This window comes from Cydia splendana, chromosome 5, assembly GCF_910591565.1.
Source record: "Cydia splendana chromosome 5, ilCydSple1.2, whole genome shotgun sequence".
NCBI lineage: Eukaryota > Metazoa > Arthropoda > Insecta > Lepidoptera > Tortricidae > Cydia > Cydia splendana.
The window spans coordinates 6,841,045-6,859,918 of record NC_085964.1 but is presented as its reverse complement, the minus strand read 5'-3'; the positions used below and the strand labels follow the sequence as shown (position 1 = coordinate 6,859,918).

The 18,874-nt window shown below is 41.4% G+C and overlaps 3 protein-coding genes across 5 annotated transcripts in view; 2 read left to right on the top strand and 1 right to left on the bottom strand.

The window, feature by feature from the left end:
* Positions 1 to 325: 325 nt before the first annotated feature.
* Positions 326 to 6,456, top strand: LOC134791090 (visual pigment-like receptor peropsin). Of its 2 annotated transcripts, none has more exons than XM_063762119.1 (7): positions 326 to 580; positions 2,455 to 2,617; positions 3,013 to 3,140; positions 3,937 to 4,159; positions 4,671 to 4,755; positions 5,109 to 5,255; positions 6,098 to 6,456. In XM_063762119.1, the coding sequence occupies exons 1-7, from the start codon at positions 568 to 570 to the stop codon at positions 6,224 to 6,226; spliced, it is 888 nt and encodes a 295-aa protein (XP_063618189.1). In that variant the 5' UTR covers positions 326 to 567; the 3' UTR covers positions 6,227 to 6,456. The 2 variants fall into 2 exon arrangements, with proteins under 2 accessions (XP_063618189.1, XP_063618188.1); XM_063762118.1 differs by having other exon boundaries at positions 326 to 636; positions 6,098 to 6,446.
* An 814-nt stretch (positions 6,457 to 7,270) lies between these two features.
* On the top strand, positions 7,271 to 17,429 carry LOC134790568 (uncharacterized). Its single transcript, XM_063761417.1, has 7 exons — positions 7,271 to 7,370; positions 7,505 to 7,670; positions 7,762 to 7,886; positions 8,416 to 8,635; positions 9,074 to 9,158; positions 16,440 to 16,592; positions 17,094 to 17,429. Exons 1-7 carry the CDS (start codon positions 7,286 to 7,288, stop codon positions 17,214 to 17,216), a joined length of 957 nt encoding a protein of 318 aa, XP_063617487.1. The 5' UTR covers positions 7,271 to 7,285; the 3' UTR covers positions 17,217 to 17,429.
* Positions 17,230 to 18,874, bottom strand: part of LOC134790562 (monocarboxylate transporter 12-like) — a 45,713-nt gene continuing 44,068 nt past the window's right edge. For both annotated transcript variants that reach the window (XM_063761404.1, XM_063761405.1), the window contains exon 7: positions 17,230 to 18,633. In XM_063761404.1, coding sequence (XP_063617474.1) covers positions 18,470 to 18,633 — 164 coding nt within the window. In that variant the 3' untranslated portion in view covers positions 17,230 to 18,469. The remainder of the gene's footprint in view (positions 18,634 to 18,874) is intronic.

Sequence of the window (18,874 nt, the reverse complement as noted above, 5' to 3'; positions counted from 1 at the left end):
CGCACTTTGTTAATATTTATGTCTTTGTCAGATATTGTCGTTTGTTAATATTACATACAAAATTGCCAGGAAGGTTCGCGGGCCGCAACTGAGAGGTTCGCGGGCCGCATATGGCCCGCGGGCCGCTGGTTGGCGACCGCTGCTCTAGAGTATTCAGTAGGTACCTATTATTTTGTTGAACATTGTTTAAATAATTGTATGACAATATAATGAAGCAGTATGCTTCAAGAATCTTGTTTAGGTTTTAAAGGAATATCTTAATACCTCGAAATCGTTATGAAAGAGTTTAATTACTAGGACATTCTCTCGCATATATCGCTTACTGTCCGCAGTCTGTCAAAAGAATATAAGTTTATGCTCTCGATGTCACGCACAATGCTGTCACCCAATCCTGGCCCATTGTCCCCCAGTGCCTGGTTCGACAACCTGCCCAGTGTTTGTGCCCACTCGCGCTATGTGGACGTCCCCGGGACCCTAGCGCTAGACACACCGGTGTAACCTTACCTTGGTGCCAGTGCAATACTGTAAACTGGAGCATGATGCAAAACTTTTACGATTATCAGGAAGATGACTGTCCGTGGTATTATTTTGATAGTTCTTATAAAACTTTATTAGGGAGTTGTCTCTTTGTCTTCGGTAAGTACTTAGCTAACGATACTTTTTATTAGCTTTCTTAATATCTAACTCTGTAGGTATTGTGTACCTACTACATGTAAAGTATAACATTGGCAATATAGCAATATAGAGATATTTTAATTGCGCATTTTGAGCTGTAGGTAGGTATTTTGAAAACAAGTTATGGTAAAAAAAATCGCTTTTATCTTGTGACTTCACTTAAGTACCTACTTTTAATCTGCGAGACGTACCTAACTTAAGTTTAAATCGACGTAGTGGCATTTTTAGGGTTCCGTACCCAAAGGGTAAAACGGGACCCTATTACTAAGACTCCGCTGTCCGTCCGTCCGTCTGTCACCAGGCTCTGTATTTATCTCACGAACCGTGATAGCTAGACAGTTGAAATTTTCACAGATGATGTATTTCTGTTGCCGCTATAACAACAAATACTAAAAAGTACGGAACCCTCGGTGGGCGAGTCCGACTCGCACTTGTCCTGTTTTTTAGTTAGGTGGTTTCTAAGTATAACATATATATACCTAATTCGACTTCATTATCAGAACAGCTCTACCATTTGCATCGCCAAGTTTTAGCTCATTTATCATTTAAGTAGGTATATCTGTTCTACCTACCTTCAAATAAATGTATATCAATAAGTACGTTGTTGTAAAGTTAAGAGTTATATGACGGTATATGACGCCAAAAAGCCGCTCCTATACAATCGAAGTTACGCCCTCAAACGACACGACATGTTTAAATTACAGGTTTATTTTAATTTATAAGTAATTTGTATGTTTAACTGTTACATTTCTATCTGTTAGTCATGTCTTCTTCCTCTTCTTCTTCCTCGCGTTCCCGGAATTTATGCCACGGCTCATGGGAGCCTGGGGTCAGCTTGACAACTAATCCCAAGAATTGACGTAGGCACTAGTTTTTACGAAAGCGACTGCAATATCTGACCTTCCAATCCAGAGGGGAAACTAGGTCTTATTGGGATTAGTCCGGTTTCCTCACGATGTTTTCCTTCACCGAAAAGCAACTGGTAAATATCAAATGATATTTCGTACATAAGTTCCGTAAAACTCATTAGTACGAGCTGTGGTTTGAACCCGCGACCTCCGGATTGGAAGTCGCTGTTACCGCTAGGCCACCAGCGCTTTCATTTATTCATTTATTATACTTAATATAATAAAATTTAAATTACATTACATTTAACCTTGGCTTAATCATTTACGTAACATATCTATGTCTACTAGTTACTAGTTTTCGTTGCTAAAAATTGTTATACAAAGAAAATAGAGCGAGTATAGTAGGTTTGTATGTAAAACTTCTACTCGCTTCGGTTTCAGAATGTCGTTATAGAATGAGAACAGATAGATGATAAATGAATAACAGATAGAAATGTAACAGTTACATACAAATTACGAGCCCTGATGCAAATTAGTTCGTCTAGTTCCACGCAACAATTTTGTTTATTCGAATAAATTTTACACATAAACATAAAATGACCCAGTAATGGGAACCATAATAGTAATATTTAATCTAGTTTATTTTGATCGTATAATAAAATTGCATGAGACTTTTATTGCTGAAAAAATGTACTTTTCAAAAACGAAAACATTATTTTTGTACAAACGCGAGAACCTAAAAAAATGGTCTGACTAGACGAAAACATATGCATCGGGGCTCGTACTTATAAATTACAATAAGCCTGTAATTTAAACATGTCGTCTGAGAGCGTAATAATTTCGTTTGTTTGGCGGCGGCTAGGTTCGTGTAACTCAATCAATGTAAAAACGTGCAAAGAGAACAACCAATATAATAAAAAAATATCTTCAGGAGTGTTCGGGGTGCTGCTCAACGGCTGGCTTTTCATCACCTTCCTCCATAGTCACCTGCTAACCTTCAGGAGCCATATTCTAGTGCTAAATCTTTGCTCGGCGTCGCTCGGCAGGAATTTGCTCGGATTTCCTTTCGCGGGGGCCTCAGCCGTAACAAAACGGTAAAAAATACGAAATATTTATAAATACATGAATAAGAAAGTATACAGACTTTTATTACACTTAAATAAGTAAATATTAATATCAATAAAATGTAATGTGTAAACGTAAACGTGTACACGTCTCGATATTAGCTTTATCACTAATTTTCACAAAAGTGGTCTTATGTTACCTATACCTCTATATAGTCGATATGTTGCGAAGTATCATTGTCTAATTGAGATCACAATAATACAATGTATGGGCAGAATACTCGATTACACATAATATGGGTTTACTTGACATATGATACGATTCTTATACTAAACCTATTTGTATAATTACATAAATATCCTATGTCAAGCAAAATTACCCACTTTAAGACATTGTTTTTACAGCTTTTTTCCCCTTGTTTCAGATGGTTATTCGGATCAGCGTGCTGTCAACTATTTGCATTTTTAAATCAATTTTACGGTGTCTTTCAAATGACTGCATTACTTGTTATTATTCTAGAGCGATACCTTCTAGCAAGGTTCTACAGACGTGGTAAATATCTATAGGTCCCTACTAATATTTTAATATCTCGTGGACCGGCTGTCAGAGGGTTGTACATACGACGAAAAAATGCTAGGGGTCAATAATTATGACTTAGTGGCTAGTGGTTATTCTGTGAAATGTGAGTAAGTACGAGTAACACGTACTTGTCACGCTTTCGCGCCACCCGGTGATGTGATTGGTGAATGTCGTACTTTTATTAATTTAGCTCATTGAGTTGGCAGATACGCAAATCTTATCTAAGATCTACAAAAAAATATGAATCATTTGAGACTATCTATTAGATTGATAATAATAAAATTGTTATCTGCAGTTCAATTAATTAATTTGTCATTTCAAGCGCCAATGATTTCCTCTAATTAGTTTGGCATGTGAACGTAATATTGAATAATAGTACATTACGATACAAGTGCGAAAAATAGGAAATTCGCAACGAGTGGCGATAAATTAAAACACGACCGAAGGGAGTGCTTTAAATCGACACGAGTTATGAATTACCTATTCGCACATGTATCGTACAACGTTTTACAGTACATTGGCCCTTTGAATTTTCGACATAGTTGCGTAATGTGCTAATTATCGCACTAGTGCGGTAAAGTAGCTCCATATGTACTGTAAATAACCTAAGAACCTTTTCTGAATAGTTATTATCTGAATAGTCTTGGTGGTTGGAAAAATTCTGATTGATGAAGTTTGGATGGTTATGTTGTTAGTTACTGTTAGCCACATATGTATAAAAATATATACATACGAGCTCTTACGTAACGTACGTTGTGTCATGTTTCAGAGAGGATTCTGCACCTACGATTATACTATATCCTCGTGGGTGTGTGTTTCCTGAACGGCGCTGTGTTCGCGACGCCGCCTCTATTCGGCTACGGGCTCTACTCCTGCGACCCGACCGGGACCGTGTGCACGTTCTTCTGGCCCTCTGGGACCTCTGGTGCCAAGCAGATAGGATACACAGTGCCCTACGTTATCCTTTGTGGAGTGATACCAGTCATTGCTATGTAAGACCTGTGATTACAGCTTTTGTTGAAATATTCGCGGCACTGCTTCTGGTTAAATAGTTGTACAGCGTTCTTCTGATTCCATTCCAGGAGTGGGCAGTCAACGTGAAAAAATGTTCAAACGCTGGAAAGTGCAGGGGTCAAAATGTCCATACGGAACCGGCTGTCTATGTAACTAGACGTAACTAGACGGAGCCCCGCTTTGCGGGGCTCCTATTTATGGGCGGTCTGCCCTTCGGGCATCTGAAGCTGCCTAACGAACCTAACCTACCTACTTTTTGCCACATAGACAGCCGGTTCCGTATGGACATTTTGACCCCTGCACTTTCCAGCGTTTGAACATTTTTTCACGTTGACTGCCCACTCCCGGAACGACTGATATGTCCTACCTATTAGAGTAATGTGGATATAGAAAAACCTATTTTTTTTGGTTCAGACTGATGTTCATACAAATGTAGGTACCTATTGTCATATATTAATAGTTATTTTTAAATATTTTAATCGTTTTCAGTTTCTATTACACGGGTAAAGCTGTTCGCCTAGAAACTATTTATTACAGAAGTGAACAACAAAAAGAACACAAAAGATTAACGCAGGTAAGATACAATTGGATAAACAATTAGGTAAGAGGAAAATTTTGATTAGATTAATTTAAGATCAACGAATAATCTAACAATTTTTTTGTTGACCACTAAATTTATGACAATCGAGTAGGAAGTCTTTGAGTGCGTGAAAACTTGTATTGGGAAAACCAATTTCTCTGAAAATCCATCCTAATACTTTCTTTAATCATACAAAAATGTTATTCTAGTGTACCTCATTAAGTTTATTTAATAGACTAAAATGAATGTAAATTAGCAATACCTACAAACACAAGATAGAATGTCCGACAACATACGAGCCAACGAGATAGGTACATATGATAGGTACCACGTGAATTTGTTCTCAGAGTGTCCACGTCCTCACAATCTCCACGCTGGCGCTATGGATCCCTAGTGGAGTCCTGGCAGGGTACCAGTGGTTCCCAGCTCTGGTCCTGAGCTACCGAAGCCACGTACCACCAACATTGGCGCTTATAGCGCCCATTGCATCGGAGGTACTTAAGTCATTAATTGTTGTTACCTGTAGTTTTCTGGTCCTGACAACTTCCACGCCGATACTGTGAATCCCGGGCGTGGTTCTGGCTAGGTGTTAGTTATGCCTTGAGCTATACTGGCTGAGACACATTTTATCAACATCGTCACACGCCGTGCACACACAGCCATATAATAACATCTCATTCCATTTACTGTCATTTAGGCATATGCTATATCGGGGTGGCCAGATTAAGGTAGTCAAGTATCACCAAAAAATATTTATAAAAGATTATGTATCTTATTTTCTCAGGAAAATTAGGTTCTCATTTTTTTTCTTCTAAACTTTTAAACCGTATCAGTTTAATTCATGTTGAATCACGTGTAGTGAGTATTATACCTATTCATTGATCACGTGTAGCTGGCACTGTCACTGCAATGTTCTGCCGCCAGAGTGCAGCACCAATTTGTTTAGTAAACCATAGATTAACTTATACATACTAGGCCTTAAGCAGTTTTTTGGCAAGTTTTCACTATGGTTTTACTTTTCACTATGACATTGATGCACCAAGGCGGTTTATTTACAGGTGGCCTGCCGCGAAACGCTAAAATCGAAATTTCTTTAATTGGCTCTCTATCGATCGAATAAGCAAGAGTGATAGAGAGGCAGAAACCGAACTTTCGATTGTCGTGTTTCACGGTAGGCCATGTGATTGACCTAGTCACAGAATAACTAATTAGTGATGCATGATGTGTCATTGATGATGTCAGTGAGGTTTGTTTAATGTGCTAATGGTATCACCTACGCAGAGCTTTGCCCAATATTCCCTCTATATGATGATAATCAGCATTATTTGTATGCTAGGCGGCGACCAGCATCCCCGTGCTGTGCTACCTGTTCGCGGACGAGCGGCTGCGCGCGGCGCTGCTCGGCCGCGTGCGGCGACACTACGCGTTGCTGCGGCCAGACCGCGCCAAACGCTTCCAGGCATAACCCAGGGCAAGCTCCACATTTCGGAAGAAACCTGTTGACTACGAAAGCACCATCAAGCTACTTCAACTAGCCTACGCAGAGCGCTTCCGACCCACCCTACCTGGTATAATGGTATAATCCAATTTGCGGCTCTGTTGTGATGACGACAGCGCATGATCACCTGGTATTTCGAACAGAACCCAACAAGAGGTTCTAGGCCAGTAAGGCAAATAGTGAGATCAATTTCGTGAGGCTTTCGGTCCTCATTATAAACACTGCCATTGTTTAATTACTTTAATACTGAGTTGGATACTTAAATTGTCTTTATAATTATTTATACGCCTAATTAAAGTAAGTACCTAATTCTTCATCTTTCATGGTTATTTCAATTGAAAACATTAACTTCTAGAATAACAATTCGAATTGGTATAAATTCATTAATTTCATTATAAACATTTAATAGCAGGTAAATAAATATAAATAGTAAAAACTTACCGACCTTTTTAAGGATTACTCACGTTAGAACTTCCCCGGTCGAGGGCCGAGGCATCTGATACTTCATTTTCTATAGAAAGCATCACACGATCACCGGTCACCAGTCATAGAAAATGAACTGTCGGTTGTGTCGGCCCGGACCCAGGCCGTTTTAGCGTCAGTCTTCCTTTAAGGGTTCCTTACCAAAAGGGAGAGAATTACTAAAACTACTTTGTGAATGATACGGAACTATACTTTTTTAATTGAATAAAAAAGTAATAAGCTCGCTCTAAGCTCATTGTCTAATATGATACCTACTAACAACAAGTTTACTATTATGAAGAACAATGTTGAGTAGCGGAGCGAAGCGGCTCATCTTACTGCTGGTTTGAAACCCGACTCTGCTGTCCCACCGCACAACATAAACGACTTAAAATGTATATAGTATACATATAACACCCCAGACCTTCAAACCCCGGCAAGTGTTGCACCTCCCGGCTACGCACTGCGCAGTCGCAGTGCAAATCTCCAGCGGGCCCCTCCGTTTATCCCCATCGTCCGAAAGTGATTTATTAACTCTGTTCCTGACTGAGTGCCTAGTTTAAAATGTCGAACTATACGAGTACGTGTCCTTGGCCACTGTTTGATGAACACGAAAGAGACGATATTGTTGATCAATTGCATTATATAGGTAAGTTGTAACTTTATTACTAATAGTCGGTCATGTTTACGTCGAGTTGTTTTTTGTTTGCAATTTATTTATTATCATTAAAAAGTTATGTGTGATTACTGATTACTTTATATAAATAATGTCTGCATTTCCAGGAGGTTTATCTGCACTGATTTTTATTGGGCTATTATTAGCTTATATTCATCCGACTTTTGAAACGAATCGCAGTTATCAGAATATTGGATTTTTTATGCTTTCTGCATGGATTCGGAGGTGTACGCCATTTTTAATGGCCTACATAATAGACAAGAAGGATATATAGTAAGTTTGATTAATGTTTTACATGATTAATATTTTTATGAAATGCGGCTCGTATAATTATTTATATTATATTATGTTTACTTCTAATCAGCCGTCGAGAAATGACCCTGTGCCGACTATTTGGATTCTTGGAAACTTTCATGGCGATACACGAGGTGGAATGCCTCACGCACGTTTGCATAGAAAGATATGTTGTGAGCAAATACATTACTAATGGTAAATATAAGTACTCATCACCCACTTAATGTTCATTCGTACTAATGTGAAAGTAAATTATATATGCCTGTGTCTGTTACCTCTTCACGCTTAAACCGCTGAACTGATTTAGATGAAATTTGGCGTGGGGAAGGACAGATTAAGAAACTGTCCTATAATTTTTATCGCGGAATTTGCCATTCTACACAGACGACTTCGTTTGCAGAAGCCGGTTCCCATAATGAGTGCCTCAAACCAATATTTTGTGTATTCACATACAATTCATCTTATTTCATTAACGAAGTTCCCTAGATTCTAAACTTAATAAAACCACACCATCGTGCACTACCTGTTGACTTTTGTTTGAGTTCTACATTTCCTGCTACCCAAAGGTTGTCTGGAAGAGATCGCTCTTTAGCGATAAGACCGCCTGTTGTTACCTGGTTCTATTTTTCCGTTAAAATTTCTTTGTAGTTTTACATGTATGTAAAATGTATAATTATTGGTGCAATAAAGAATATTTACTTACTTACTTACTTACCATCCACAGGTTGGCGTATGCCAGACCGGCATTACTACATGTTCCGGCTGCTCAGTGTGTTCTTCGCCGGCACATACTCGCTGGCGGCCGTTAGCGGCCTCATCGGCGGCTACGGCTATGACTTCACCTGCTCGAGCTGTACCATGGACATGATCCTGCCCGGGGGGTGGCAGAAGTATTCCGTTAGCTTGCTCTTTATTATGAGAAGTATCAAGCCTGTGGCCTTTATGTACGTATATCGTTGCTTTTTTATGCTGAGTGTATTCTTTGCCGATTGATAGTCGTTGTATTAGGCGCGCCATCTGATGCAGTTGTGGTGGAGTGGTTGTTGGTTGGTTGGTGGCTGAGAAATATCAAGGCTATGGCTTTTATGCTTCTACTGATATGATAATGAATGAGCACAATTGCGTCTTGCCCGAGTATTCTTTGCGAGGTGAAATTGATGCCAGTGATGGGACATTAGTAAAAAGTCGGCGATTCCAGCTTAGCGTTCCAAAAAAACAACGCACTATTAACCACGCTCATAAAAGTCATAAAACAAAATCGTTGCGCCTATCTAAATCAAGAGTGTGTTTTTGCATGCTTTATTATAAATTTACCTACATGTGCTCATCATCAAAATAATGTTATTATATATTTAACTTACCTACTCGTACGCATATTGCAGGATCGTTATGCTGAGATGGGCGAAACAACTTGAGTCTAAATTTGTTGACGTTCCATATAATCGCAAACAGAAAAAAATGACCGATGTAAGCTTTTAATTAATTAATATTCTCTTTATTTATTTTTCGTCTTAAGTTAGGTTTGTTATAATATGAATATAAAAGTAAAATATAAAAACACTTACAAAACAATAAAAAATACATATAAACACATTATAAAAAACCTAACCTAGGGTGCCGCCGGCAGCGGGGCTTGGCCCAAGCTGCCGGTGGTCAGGGCCGCAGAGTGAGGAACCGACGTACTATACGCGCCGTGTCCAATATTACCGCCTTCTGCATCTGACCCTTGGTCCAACCACCCAGCGAGAGTCTCTCTAGGTGATGGTCGAGACTCTTCGCTATGAGACCGTTCGCTGACACAACTATCGGAACAATGATCGTCGAGTCAACATCCCACATGGCGGTAATCTCGTGAGCTAAGTCTAGGTACTTGCTGGACTTGTCCTTCTCGGCCTTCACGAGATTCTCATCATGGGGGATGGTGACGTCGGCGAGCACGGCCCGGCGCTGCGATCGGTCTATCAGCACGATGTCAGGCTTATTGGCGACAATAGTCCTGTCGGTGATGATAGATCGATCCCAATAGAGCGTGGCACGACCATTCTCGAGAACAGGCGCAGGTAAGTACTTGTAGTACGGTACTTCGCGGTCCACAAGGCCGTATAGAAGAGCAAGTTGCTGGTGAATAATCCTGGCTACGAGATTATGTCTGTGCAAGTACTCACCGTTAGCAAGATGAGAACAACCGGAAATGATATGCCTGAGTGACTCTCCGGGACGGCGGCATGCCCGACAAATGTCGACCGTACCGTCCTTCAGGATATATTTCCGATAGTTGTTCGTCATCATCACTTCGTCCGCAATTGCACAGGCAAAACCCTCGGTTTCTCCGAAGAGGTCCCCGAATCGTAACCAGTTCACCGACGCGAGCAGGTCCACATCGGGTCCCGTGAGGGCCTTGTAGAACCGCCCGTGTAGCGCCTTACTCTCCCATGCCGCCTTGCGATCCGCAGTACTTAGTACCACAGGTTTGCGCCAGTTCTCATTTGCCAAGGAGAGCGGCGTGAGGTTCCTGTCTACTGCCACCACATCACGATGCATCCCACACTCGTTGTTAAGGAAATAATTCCTGAGATTGTACACCTCGCGGTTATGGAGATCCTTGGCGTTTAGGAAGCCTCGGCCTCCACACTTCCGTGGGATGTACAATCTCATAACTGACGAGCGTGGGTGTAGCATGCGATGTGTGGTGAGCAGTGACCGGACCCTCCGATCCAGGGCGTCCAGCTCGGTCTGAGTCCACCTTAGTATGCCAAAGGAGTATGTGAGAAGAGGCATTACCCAGGCGTTGAAGGCGCGCACTTTGTTGCCTCCTGACAAAAGACTGTTAAGGACTTTTGTGAGCCGACTGAAAAAGCGCTCCTTCACCGACCGTCTAATACCCTCGTCCTCAATACCCAACGACTGTGACATACCAAGGTATTTATAGGTCTCTGATTCAGAGATAGACCTGAAAGACATTGTCTCAGAAAGTTGTAAATTTGTTGAATTTACAACCTTCCCCCGCTGTACATGCATAACCGCACATTTATCGACACCAAACTCCATGTTGATGGCACTACTGAAGACTTCGGTGGTTTTCAGTAGCTCCAACAAGCCTTGGGTATTTGGTGCAAATAATTTGAGGTCATCCATGTACAGAAGGTGAGAAATAACTTCACCCTCTCTCCAAAGCCGGCAACCTAGTCCCAAATCCTTCAGCAAGGTGCTGAGGGGATTCAGAGCTAGGCAGAACCATAGCGGACTCAGACTGTCGCCCTGAAATATTCCTCGCTCAATCCTTATAAAATCCTGTGGGCCAGGTCGGTCATCCCCGCCTCCTGGTTGACGAAGGACTGTGGTCCACTGCCCCATACACGCGCTTAGGAAGGCTCTCAAAGCTGCATCAACTTTGTACAGCTCTAAGACCCTCCCCAGCCATGCATGGGGCACCGAATCATAGGCCTTCTTGTAGTCAATCCAAGCGGCTGAGAGGGCCCCCTTGGTCCGCCGGATTTGTTGGCAGATGGTCATGTCTATGAGGAGGAGCTCTTTAGTACCACGGGACCCAACCCTACATCCATTTTGAGCAGAGGCCAAAATATTGTTTGCGACAATGTGCGCGTTGATTTTTGCTCTCAAAATGGATGTAAGGAGCTTGTAGAGTGTAGGCAAGCATGTGATGGGTCTGTAGTTCTTCGCTTCCGTGGTACTACCGGACTTATAGAGCAGGAAGGTGACACCAGTTGTTAAGGAAGGTGGGAGAGAACCAAGTTCGAGGGCTTGTTGAAATTGTGCTGCTAAGTAGGAGTGCGAGCATCGGAACCATTTTAGCCAGAAGTTGTGCAATCCATCCGGCCCAGGACTTTTCCAGTTCTGGGCCGTGCGGATGGCACAACTTACGTCATCGGGGCTGATGGTGACTGCCCCCATAGGTTCAATGGACTCGCACTCACGCTCGACAACACTCATCCAACTCCCCTCAGTGTGTCCGACAGGCACCGACCAGATGCTACGCCAGAAGTCATTCATGACAGTAGCATCCGGTGGCCGCGAGTCGGATGCACGAGGGTTGGTTTCCTCCCACCTTCGGTACATCTTCCTTTGGTCACTCTGGAAAAGACGATTCTGCTGGAATCGGTCCACACGCTCTCTGTAGCGGCGAATACGGTTTGCCCATGCATAGACTTTCTGCTTTAGAAAGTTGATGCGCTCCGTAACGTTGGCCATGTAGTCGCGGGGCCTGATATCCGTCCCCACGAATGCCTGGTTTACAAAGCGCATTACTCGGGGGCGATTGTTGCCCCCCCTGAAGCAGATCAGCTTTGCGATAAGAGTCCTAAAAGAGCTGATACGTCGCTCGATCCGTATTTGCCATACGGGGGCACCTCCGGCGGTCCTAGGTGCACGTTCAGAGTCCGGAAACTTGACTCGTGCAACACGGCACGCCGCGATGGCTCCGCAATACATGATCGCGTGCGTATCATCTAAATCTTTACTAGTCCGCAAATATGGCTCTAGTAAAGCGTTTAGGGCTCCCATTAGCGCTAGATTGTGTCTATTCATAGGCAAACGTGGTAATCGTGGCCTAGTATCGGGTGTGGAGCGGTACCGCGTAATCGCCTCGTCCAGAGTCCTCCTCAGTTGCTCATTGGCTGTACTACCCACACTCTGCGCGAACTCCTCCTCGTCGGCACTGAGATCTACCCGCGGCGCCCCCGGTGCCTGGTCGGGTGCCGGCACCGGATCCGGCGACGTGGCGGGCGGATCCCGCGCCGAGGTAGAAGCTGCGCGAGCAGAGAGAGCCTCCAGGCGAAGCCGATCAAGTGTCGAGTCATCCAACCGCTTTTGCCGCTGGATGACTCGCACCTGATCCGATAGTCGTTGCGCAGTCACGTCGATGGTCGGTTCGAGGGCCTGAAACAGTGGAAGCATTCGGACACGGTACGCGCATAAGTTGGTTCCCCCCTCTGTAGCCCCATAGTAGGCGCGCATGACGTTCTCATTAATGGTTTGAGACCATCGCATGCGACGCACTACACCACCGGCAGCGGGAGCCGTGGGCGGGGCAGGATGTCCCGCAGGCCCCAAGCGTGCCGACAGCGGTGGCCGCCCGCGCCGCGCAGGTGGTCGTGACGGCGGTGGCGGCGGCCCGCACTCATCGCTCGACTCGCTGGTGTCGGGCGCGGTGGCGAATTCATCGCCCGACGACGATTGCGAGGAGACGGATGATGCGGACGGGGGTGGTGGGCGTGCGTTTCGTGGAGACGCTAGTTGAGCTCGTGTTTTGCTTCTCGTTTGCATTTTCGTTCACTTAGGGAGTTTTGTCGTACATGTTGAACATTATTTTCCATGGTCGATTATGATAACCCGTACATATATACGTAATAGTATGTAGTAGTCTTGGATTATATTTTTCGTAAAATTAATGTAGAAAGCAACATGTAAATACAAAATCTAGAAAATAATTTAAGAGATTTTACAAAAACACGACTGACGTTGACAGCGTCTTTTTTTTTTTTTTTTTTTTTTTTTAATTAATTAATTATTATTAATGTAATCGATACATGAGTGCCAAGTAATATAATTTATTGAAGTCATATTAGACGACCTCATTTTCCTGTCACTGCACTAGCTCTTACCGATTTATTCTCGTTGTATAAGTACGAGTAGGTACCTATACAGCAGTATTCATTATATACCTACATGAAAATCTAAATAATGTTAGCATGTTTTAACTTAATGGATGGTATACATTATTATAATATCTATAGGTGTTTCACCGCCGTTCGGGCTGAAAATCCATTACCGGTATTTGATTTGCGCCATATGAAACACGGCGAAAGACAATTTTGGCGTAGGTACCTACACCTACCAACTTATGCGTACATTCATCCAACATGATAGACGAATCAGTTTCCTTACAATCTTTTCATCAAAAACGAGACACGAACTTAGTCTACCCAGCACCTCTAGCACAACTGGCCGCGACAGGCGCGAGAAGAGACAGGTCGGCGCGACTTGGCGGCTTGTCGCGTGTTGGCAGCACAACTCACGCGCGAGAGCCGCGACAATCTCGCGATCAGGTGTCACTGTCAGAAAATGACAACGATCGCGACTTTGAACTAAAATCCGTAGCACAACTGCCTATTTTGAGACAAAATATTCTCTCGGCTTTATGTCAATCCGCGAGTTGAAGTCTACGCGACTTTATAACGCGACTCGCTCTCGCGGGTGGTTTGCTTGTACTTTTTTATTAGTGTTCCGTACAAAACTTTGTTCACGGAACACTTATGGGATCACTTCGGTCTTGCAAATCAGTTTTTTAACTGAACTCATGATAATTTTAACTTAAAAACAAGTTTCATATATTATGTAATAATATAATTTGTATAATTACTTATTGCCCTAAGGGATAAGGAAGTATGGAACAATCGCTAAATGCGCCTTACGCACTCTTATATCGATTATGCACGGTGATACCTACAAGTACCACAACACACCCATCATGTTTACAACTTTAATTTCAAACAGCTAGCTTGTAGGTACTCAATTAAGTAAATAGGTACATATGTAGGATTTTTTAAATTTCAATTCAGGTTCGTAAGTTTGTAAAAGTAATCCTAAGACTTCCTTACACAAAACTTTCATCAACCTAACAACGGAGCCCGCTTGCTTGTACATAAACGAAGCCGATGAGGTGGGTAGGTACAAATGTTCAAAACAAATTATCCAACTTATTAAGTAAGCCATAGTCTTAGTAGTAGTATTTAGGATCACGGTTAGATGTCTAATTTCAACAATCTCTTACTATTTAGGTACCGTTTGGAACCTTCCTCGACTTCAACAAAACATATCTACATGTGGCCTGTGCCCGCTGCATCGTACTGTAACAGAATGATGTAATACGTGGCTGTAACAGGATCATGTCCGGCTCAAAATCATGCAATATTTTGAAGGAGTCGTTACGCTCATGTCATAGTCTGCGTAGCATAGGTACGGTTATCATATGGTCAAAGCCGCGTTCTAGATGTTTCACTTCATGTTTGACAGGGCCTGATACGATCATGCTATGATACGTTGCTGTCAGCATTAGGTATGAAGTGGGCCTTGGGGAGCTAATCATGGCTTCTAGGAGTTGTAGGTACCTACCTACTTTATTTTTGTTTAATTTCAGGTAAAAAATACAGGAGTGAAAAAAAAAAACAATATTTAAATTAATAGTATATTGCTTTGCCTTATACATATATTCTTGCAATATTCGACTTCTTATTATTAAACCTAATATATTATTAACATCTAGAACCACAATAGAGAAATTGTAAGAATCTTCTTTATTACCCTTGAAAAGTATTTTCTCTCTTCCTTTTTATTCGGCATGCGGCGTAGGACAATTACATATCACCCTGGAAAGAAAATTGGTTTGTAAACAAAAAAAAAAAATATGGTCGTGACTTCATCGAGGACTATGAAATAAGCTTTTCATATCAATTTGTCAAATCATAAACAGTTACACAGTACACACACATGCCATCCATTATTGGCAAAATATTTGCTTATGAAAGCAGAAAAATATAAATGATCGTATTAGATTCATAATTGTTACATATTTGCCGTAACTTATTTTTAAAATGTGTTTTTCAATTAAAAGACACATCAAGATTGTTTACCTTATTTCTAATGCTAAAAAAAATGAACTATAGATAGGTACGCCATAACCATTATGGTTATTATAATAGTTTACTTCCTCGGTGGTGTTCTTAAAGCTAAAGCGCTTCTCACATCTTAGTGACTTTAGAAACGGACAGCTCCGCGTTTGAAACCTACAAGCTTGCCTAGTGTGTTTCTTTTCCTGACTCTCCACTTCGGGTCCCGTTGGCACATTCCTGTTAACAATATTTTCCTTTGGGTGCTGGGATATCAATCGTGTCTAGGATAATGCTGGACTTATTCTGAAAAAAAAAACACAATTTACAACAGGAATATGAGAACCAAACCAATAATAGCAATTCCATTAAAATTATAGTTATATACAAAAATATTTTATTTAAAAGGTTTATTAAACAGAAATTAATAAACTATATATATTTTAAGGAATATTATCAAAATTTAGTATATAAGGCTCTATTATTTACATTTTTTTCATATTTTTTCTCGTAATTAAATGTTGACAAAATTTGAAAGTTCCTTGACTTTGACAGGAAAAACTTAACCATCGACAATAAACTAAATTTTTTACCACTAAAGAACGAATGAAATAGCGCAACCCTGTTTCCGATTCAGTGTTGTCACATGTAAATAGCATTTATGTTTAGACTTTGATTCCATCGGGGAACACTGATGAGTCGCGCCGCGACTTTGAGTTCTCTACGCGGCTGTTGCAGTCGCGGGTACAAGTTGTGCTACGGAAATCGACAGATTTGACAGCCGCGGGAATGTCGACTCGAGTCGCGGTCTAAGTCGCGGGTGCAAGATGTGCTGAACACGGATCCTTGAGTCGCATTGATTGATTTTAGACTTTATCTATAAATAACATGATTCAGACGGGTCTGCCAACTTATGTCAACCTAATTATAATCAAGAAGCCTAACCCTTCAAGTGGCAGGCCGCCGGCTCGTGGTGATTACTTTAATTAAATTTCAAATTTGACTAATTAATATAAAGTTTAAATTCCAACTACTGAAAAGTGACGTTGCCACTTGAAGGGATAAGTATCTACTTTATTAAATTCTCGAATTCATTAAGGCAAAAGTTATAATACAATTTCAGGAAGTAATAGCGCTGACTGCGGTGAACCTGGCATGCTGGGCGCCAATAGCCCTGATCCAGGCCTCGGTGATACTGTCGCAGCATCTGTACGGTCCTGGCGAGTTCTCCCTGCCCTCGCCATCGCTGGTCAAAATGGCGTTGCTGATGCATTGGGTAATTTGCTTTTGAAAGATTTTTTTAAATTATTTCAAGAGTAGGTATTTAAGTTGTTTCGGGAGTAGGTATTTACTAGAGTCAGACTTCTATGACATTTTGACGTAGGTGTAAATAACACTTACACTGCGTGGGCTATCAAATCCGCTGCAGACTTTTCTTGGTGCGACTCTAGAATGCTGTAGTTGATTTTCCACTGTAAATGAACTCGGTAAATGGATTTTTTGAACCAAATGAACTCAAAAATTACCAAAATTAGACAATGGACCACTGACTTGTTTTTCTATCAATAGTCGGGACCTAATTGAATCGACAGAGTCTACAGGGGGGATTCCACCATGCGGCACTGTGCGGCACTTGTACCTACTGTATATGCTTGTGCCGCACAGTGCCGCACACTGATGGAATCCTGCCTTAATGCTTTTTTAAGCACTTGTCCGAGAAGCAGATTCTTGATTTAAAATAAAGTATTTACTGATGAGGATTTTATTTTAATTCCAGAGTTCACTGGGGTGTTCCACTATCAACTTGTTTCTTCTGAACCCGAACATACGAAAGGCCGCGATCAACTTCAGATTCCAAAACTTCTCAGAACTCACTTCGGATCCCCAGAAAACGGAATAAAATGAATACGCAGTTGTCAATTCCGGTAGATATATATTAATATGATACGTGTACATAAGAAATGTACAAGTTGATCGCATTCCATACGTTATTAAGACTTAACAATATACATAGAGACACAATATTTGTACGAAGAATATCAGAACAGTTCATTGTAAACGATATAATGCTAATCTAAGTGTTTCAGTCAAATACAGTATTTACATTCAACAAGTTCAATATTTTAACTAAATATATATATTTCGCAAAACAAACAAAATCAATTTGTTACGTTTAAAATAACATCTTAAACTACAAAGGGGGCAATCCGAATCGAGAAATCAACAGAAAGGGGTGACTTCCGCTTGATTGCCACGTGACTACAGCTATTCGTTCCGGTACCTACTAGTATACGACATAGACTAGATTTTTCATCGATTCCCAAAAAAGAAGATGTAAAATACAAATGTAGCGGAGCCACGTCATTTTTTGTCACTTTCTCAAGTCGAATCAGAACCCTGAACACAACTTGGAAGATCACATAGAACATAAAGAGCAGTAGGTAAGTAATTGTCTAAAGACTGAATATATGATGTTACTATGTACCAGACTTCAGTGATCACAATAGGCATCGTAGATTGATTGCCGGGTAGTGGTAGGTAGGTAGTAGGTATACATACATGTTGGACCTCACCATACAATCTAATCTCGATTGGTCCGCATTAAGGCCATGTTTTGAAGCTAACCATGCATTCGTTTTCATCACTTCACATTATTGTAGCTACTTATTAATAATATATTATTAGTATATAAGCAACTGTACGTCATACGTCACATAATATTTTAAGGTAGTATTATATTAGATACAACTTATAAATTTCTTATAGTTCATTGAAAATCGAAATATAGAAACCATTGGCTCTTATGGTTTTATTCACAATGACCAAGTAAGATTAAAATAAAGTAAAATTATTGCACCTTTTCGTTAAACACTATTCACATTATTTATCTTTCCTCATACACTATATTCTATCTTTGGAATGAGTTTGATGGTTCAGGCATCAAAACTTTTATCACATTCATCCATCGAGATAACCAATATTTACAAGTTCTTATCTAATTTCATCGATATAAAAATCATTTTCCTCTATTATTGTATTAGAATATACCCTGTTGCTGAAGGAGTCGTAGGTGGAGGCGGTGGAGGAGGGGGTGGAGGGGGAATGCAGCACGATGGCGGGGAACACGCGCGCGCGCGGCCCGCCGCCGTCGTGCTACATGTGCTCCAGGGGCAGCTCCTGCGCCCAGCGCGCGCGCGCCGCGCCCGAGCGCCGCTCCAGCAGCGGAATCACAAACAGGATCAGTCCGCTCAGCGAGATTGCGGCGCCGGCCGAGTAGAAGGCTGGCGCGAACGTGCCCGTCACGCGAAGTAGCCATCCTGGAATAGTTATATAAAATAAATAAATATTATAGGACATTCTTTACACAGATTGACCGTGTCCCACAGTAAGCTCAAGAAGGCTTGTGTTGTGGGTACTCAGACAACGATATATATCATATATAAATACTTAAATACTTACATAGAAAACAACCATATATTTCACTTCATTTTATGGCTCTACACTACCAATGACATAGTTAATCTAAGGGCCACTTGCACTATTCACTAACCCGGGGTT

What these genes read in the sequence shown, in the direction of transcription:
- LOC134791090 (XM_063762118.1), top strand. Translation starts at nt 537, where the DNA reads ATGATGCAAAACTTTTACGATTATCAGGAAGATGACTGTCCGTGGTAT. An exon ending in GAGTTGTCTCTTTGTCTTCG is followed by an intron (nt 637 to 2,454) that starts GTAAGTACTTAG and finishes AAATATCTTCAG; the next exon opens with GAGTGTTCGGGGTGCTGCTC. An exon ending in TAGCGCCCATTGCATCGGAG is followed by an intron (nt 5,256 to 6,097) that starts GTACTTAAGTCA and finishes TTTGTATGCTAG; the next exon opens with GCGGCGACCAGCATCCCCGT.
- LOC134790568 (XM_063761417.1), top strand. Translation starts at nt 7,286, where the DNA reads ATGTCGAACTATACGAGTACGTGTCCTTGGCCACTGTTTGATGAACAC. An exon ending in ATAGACAAGAAGGATATATA is followed by an intron (nt 7,671 to 7,761) that starts GTAAGTTTGATT and finishes ACTTCTAATCAG; the next exon opens with CCGTCGAGAAATGACCCTGT. An exon ending in AACAGAAAAAAATGACCGAT is followed by an intron (nt 9,159 to 16,439) that starts GTAAGCTTTTAA and finishes ATACAATTTCAG; the next exon opens with GAAGTAATAGCGCTGACTGC.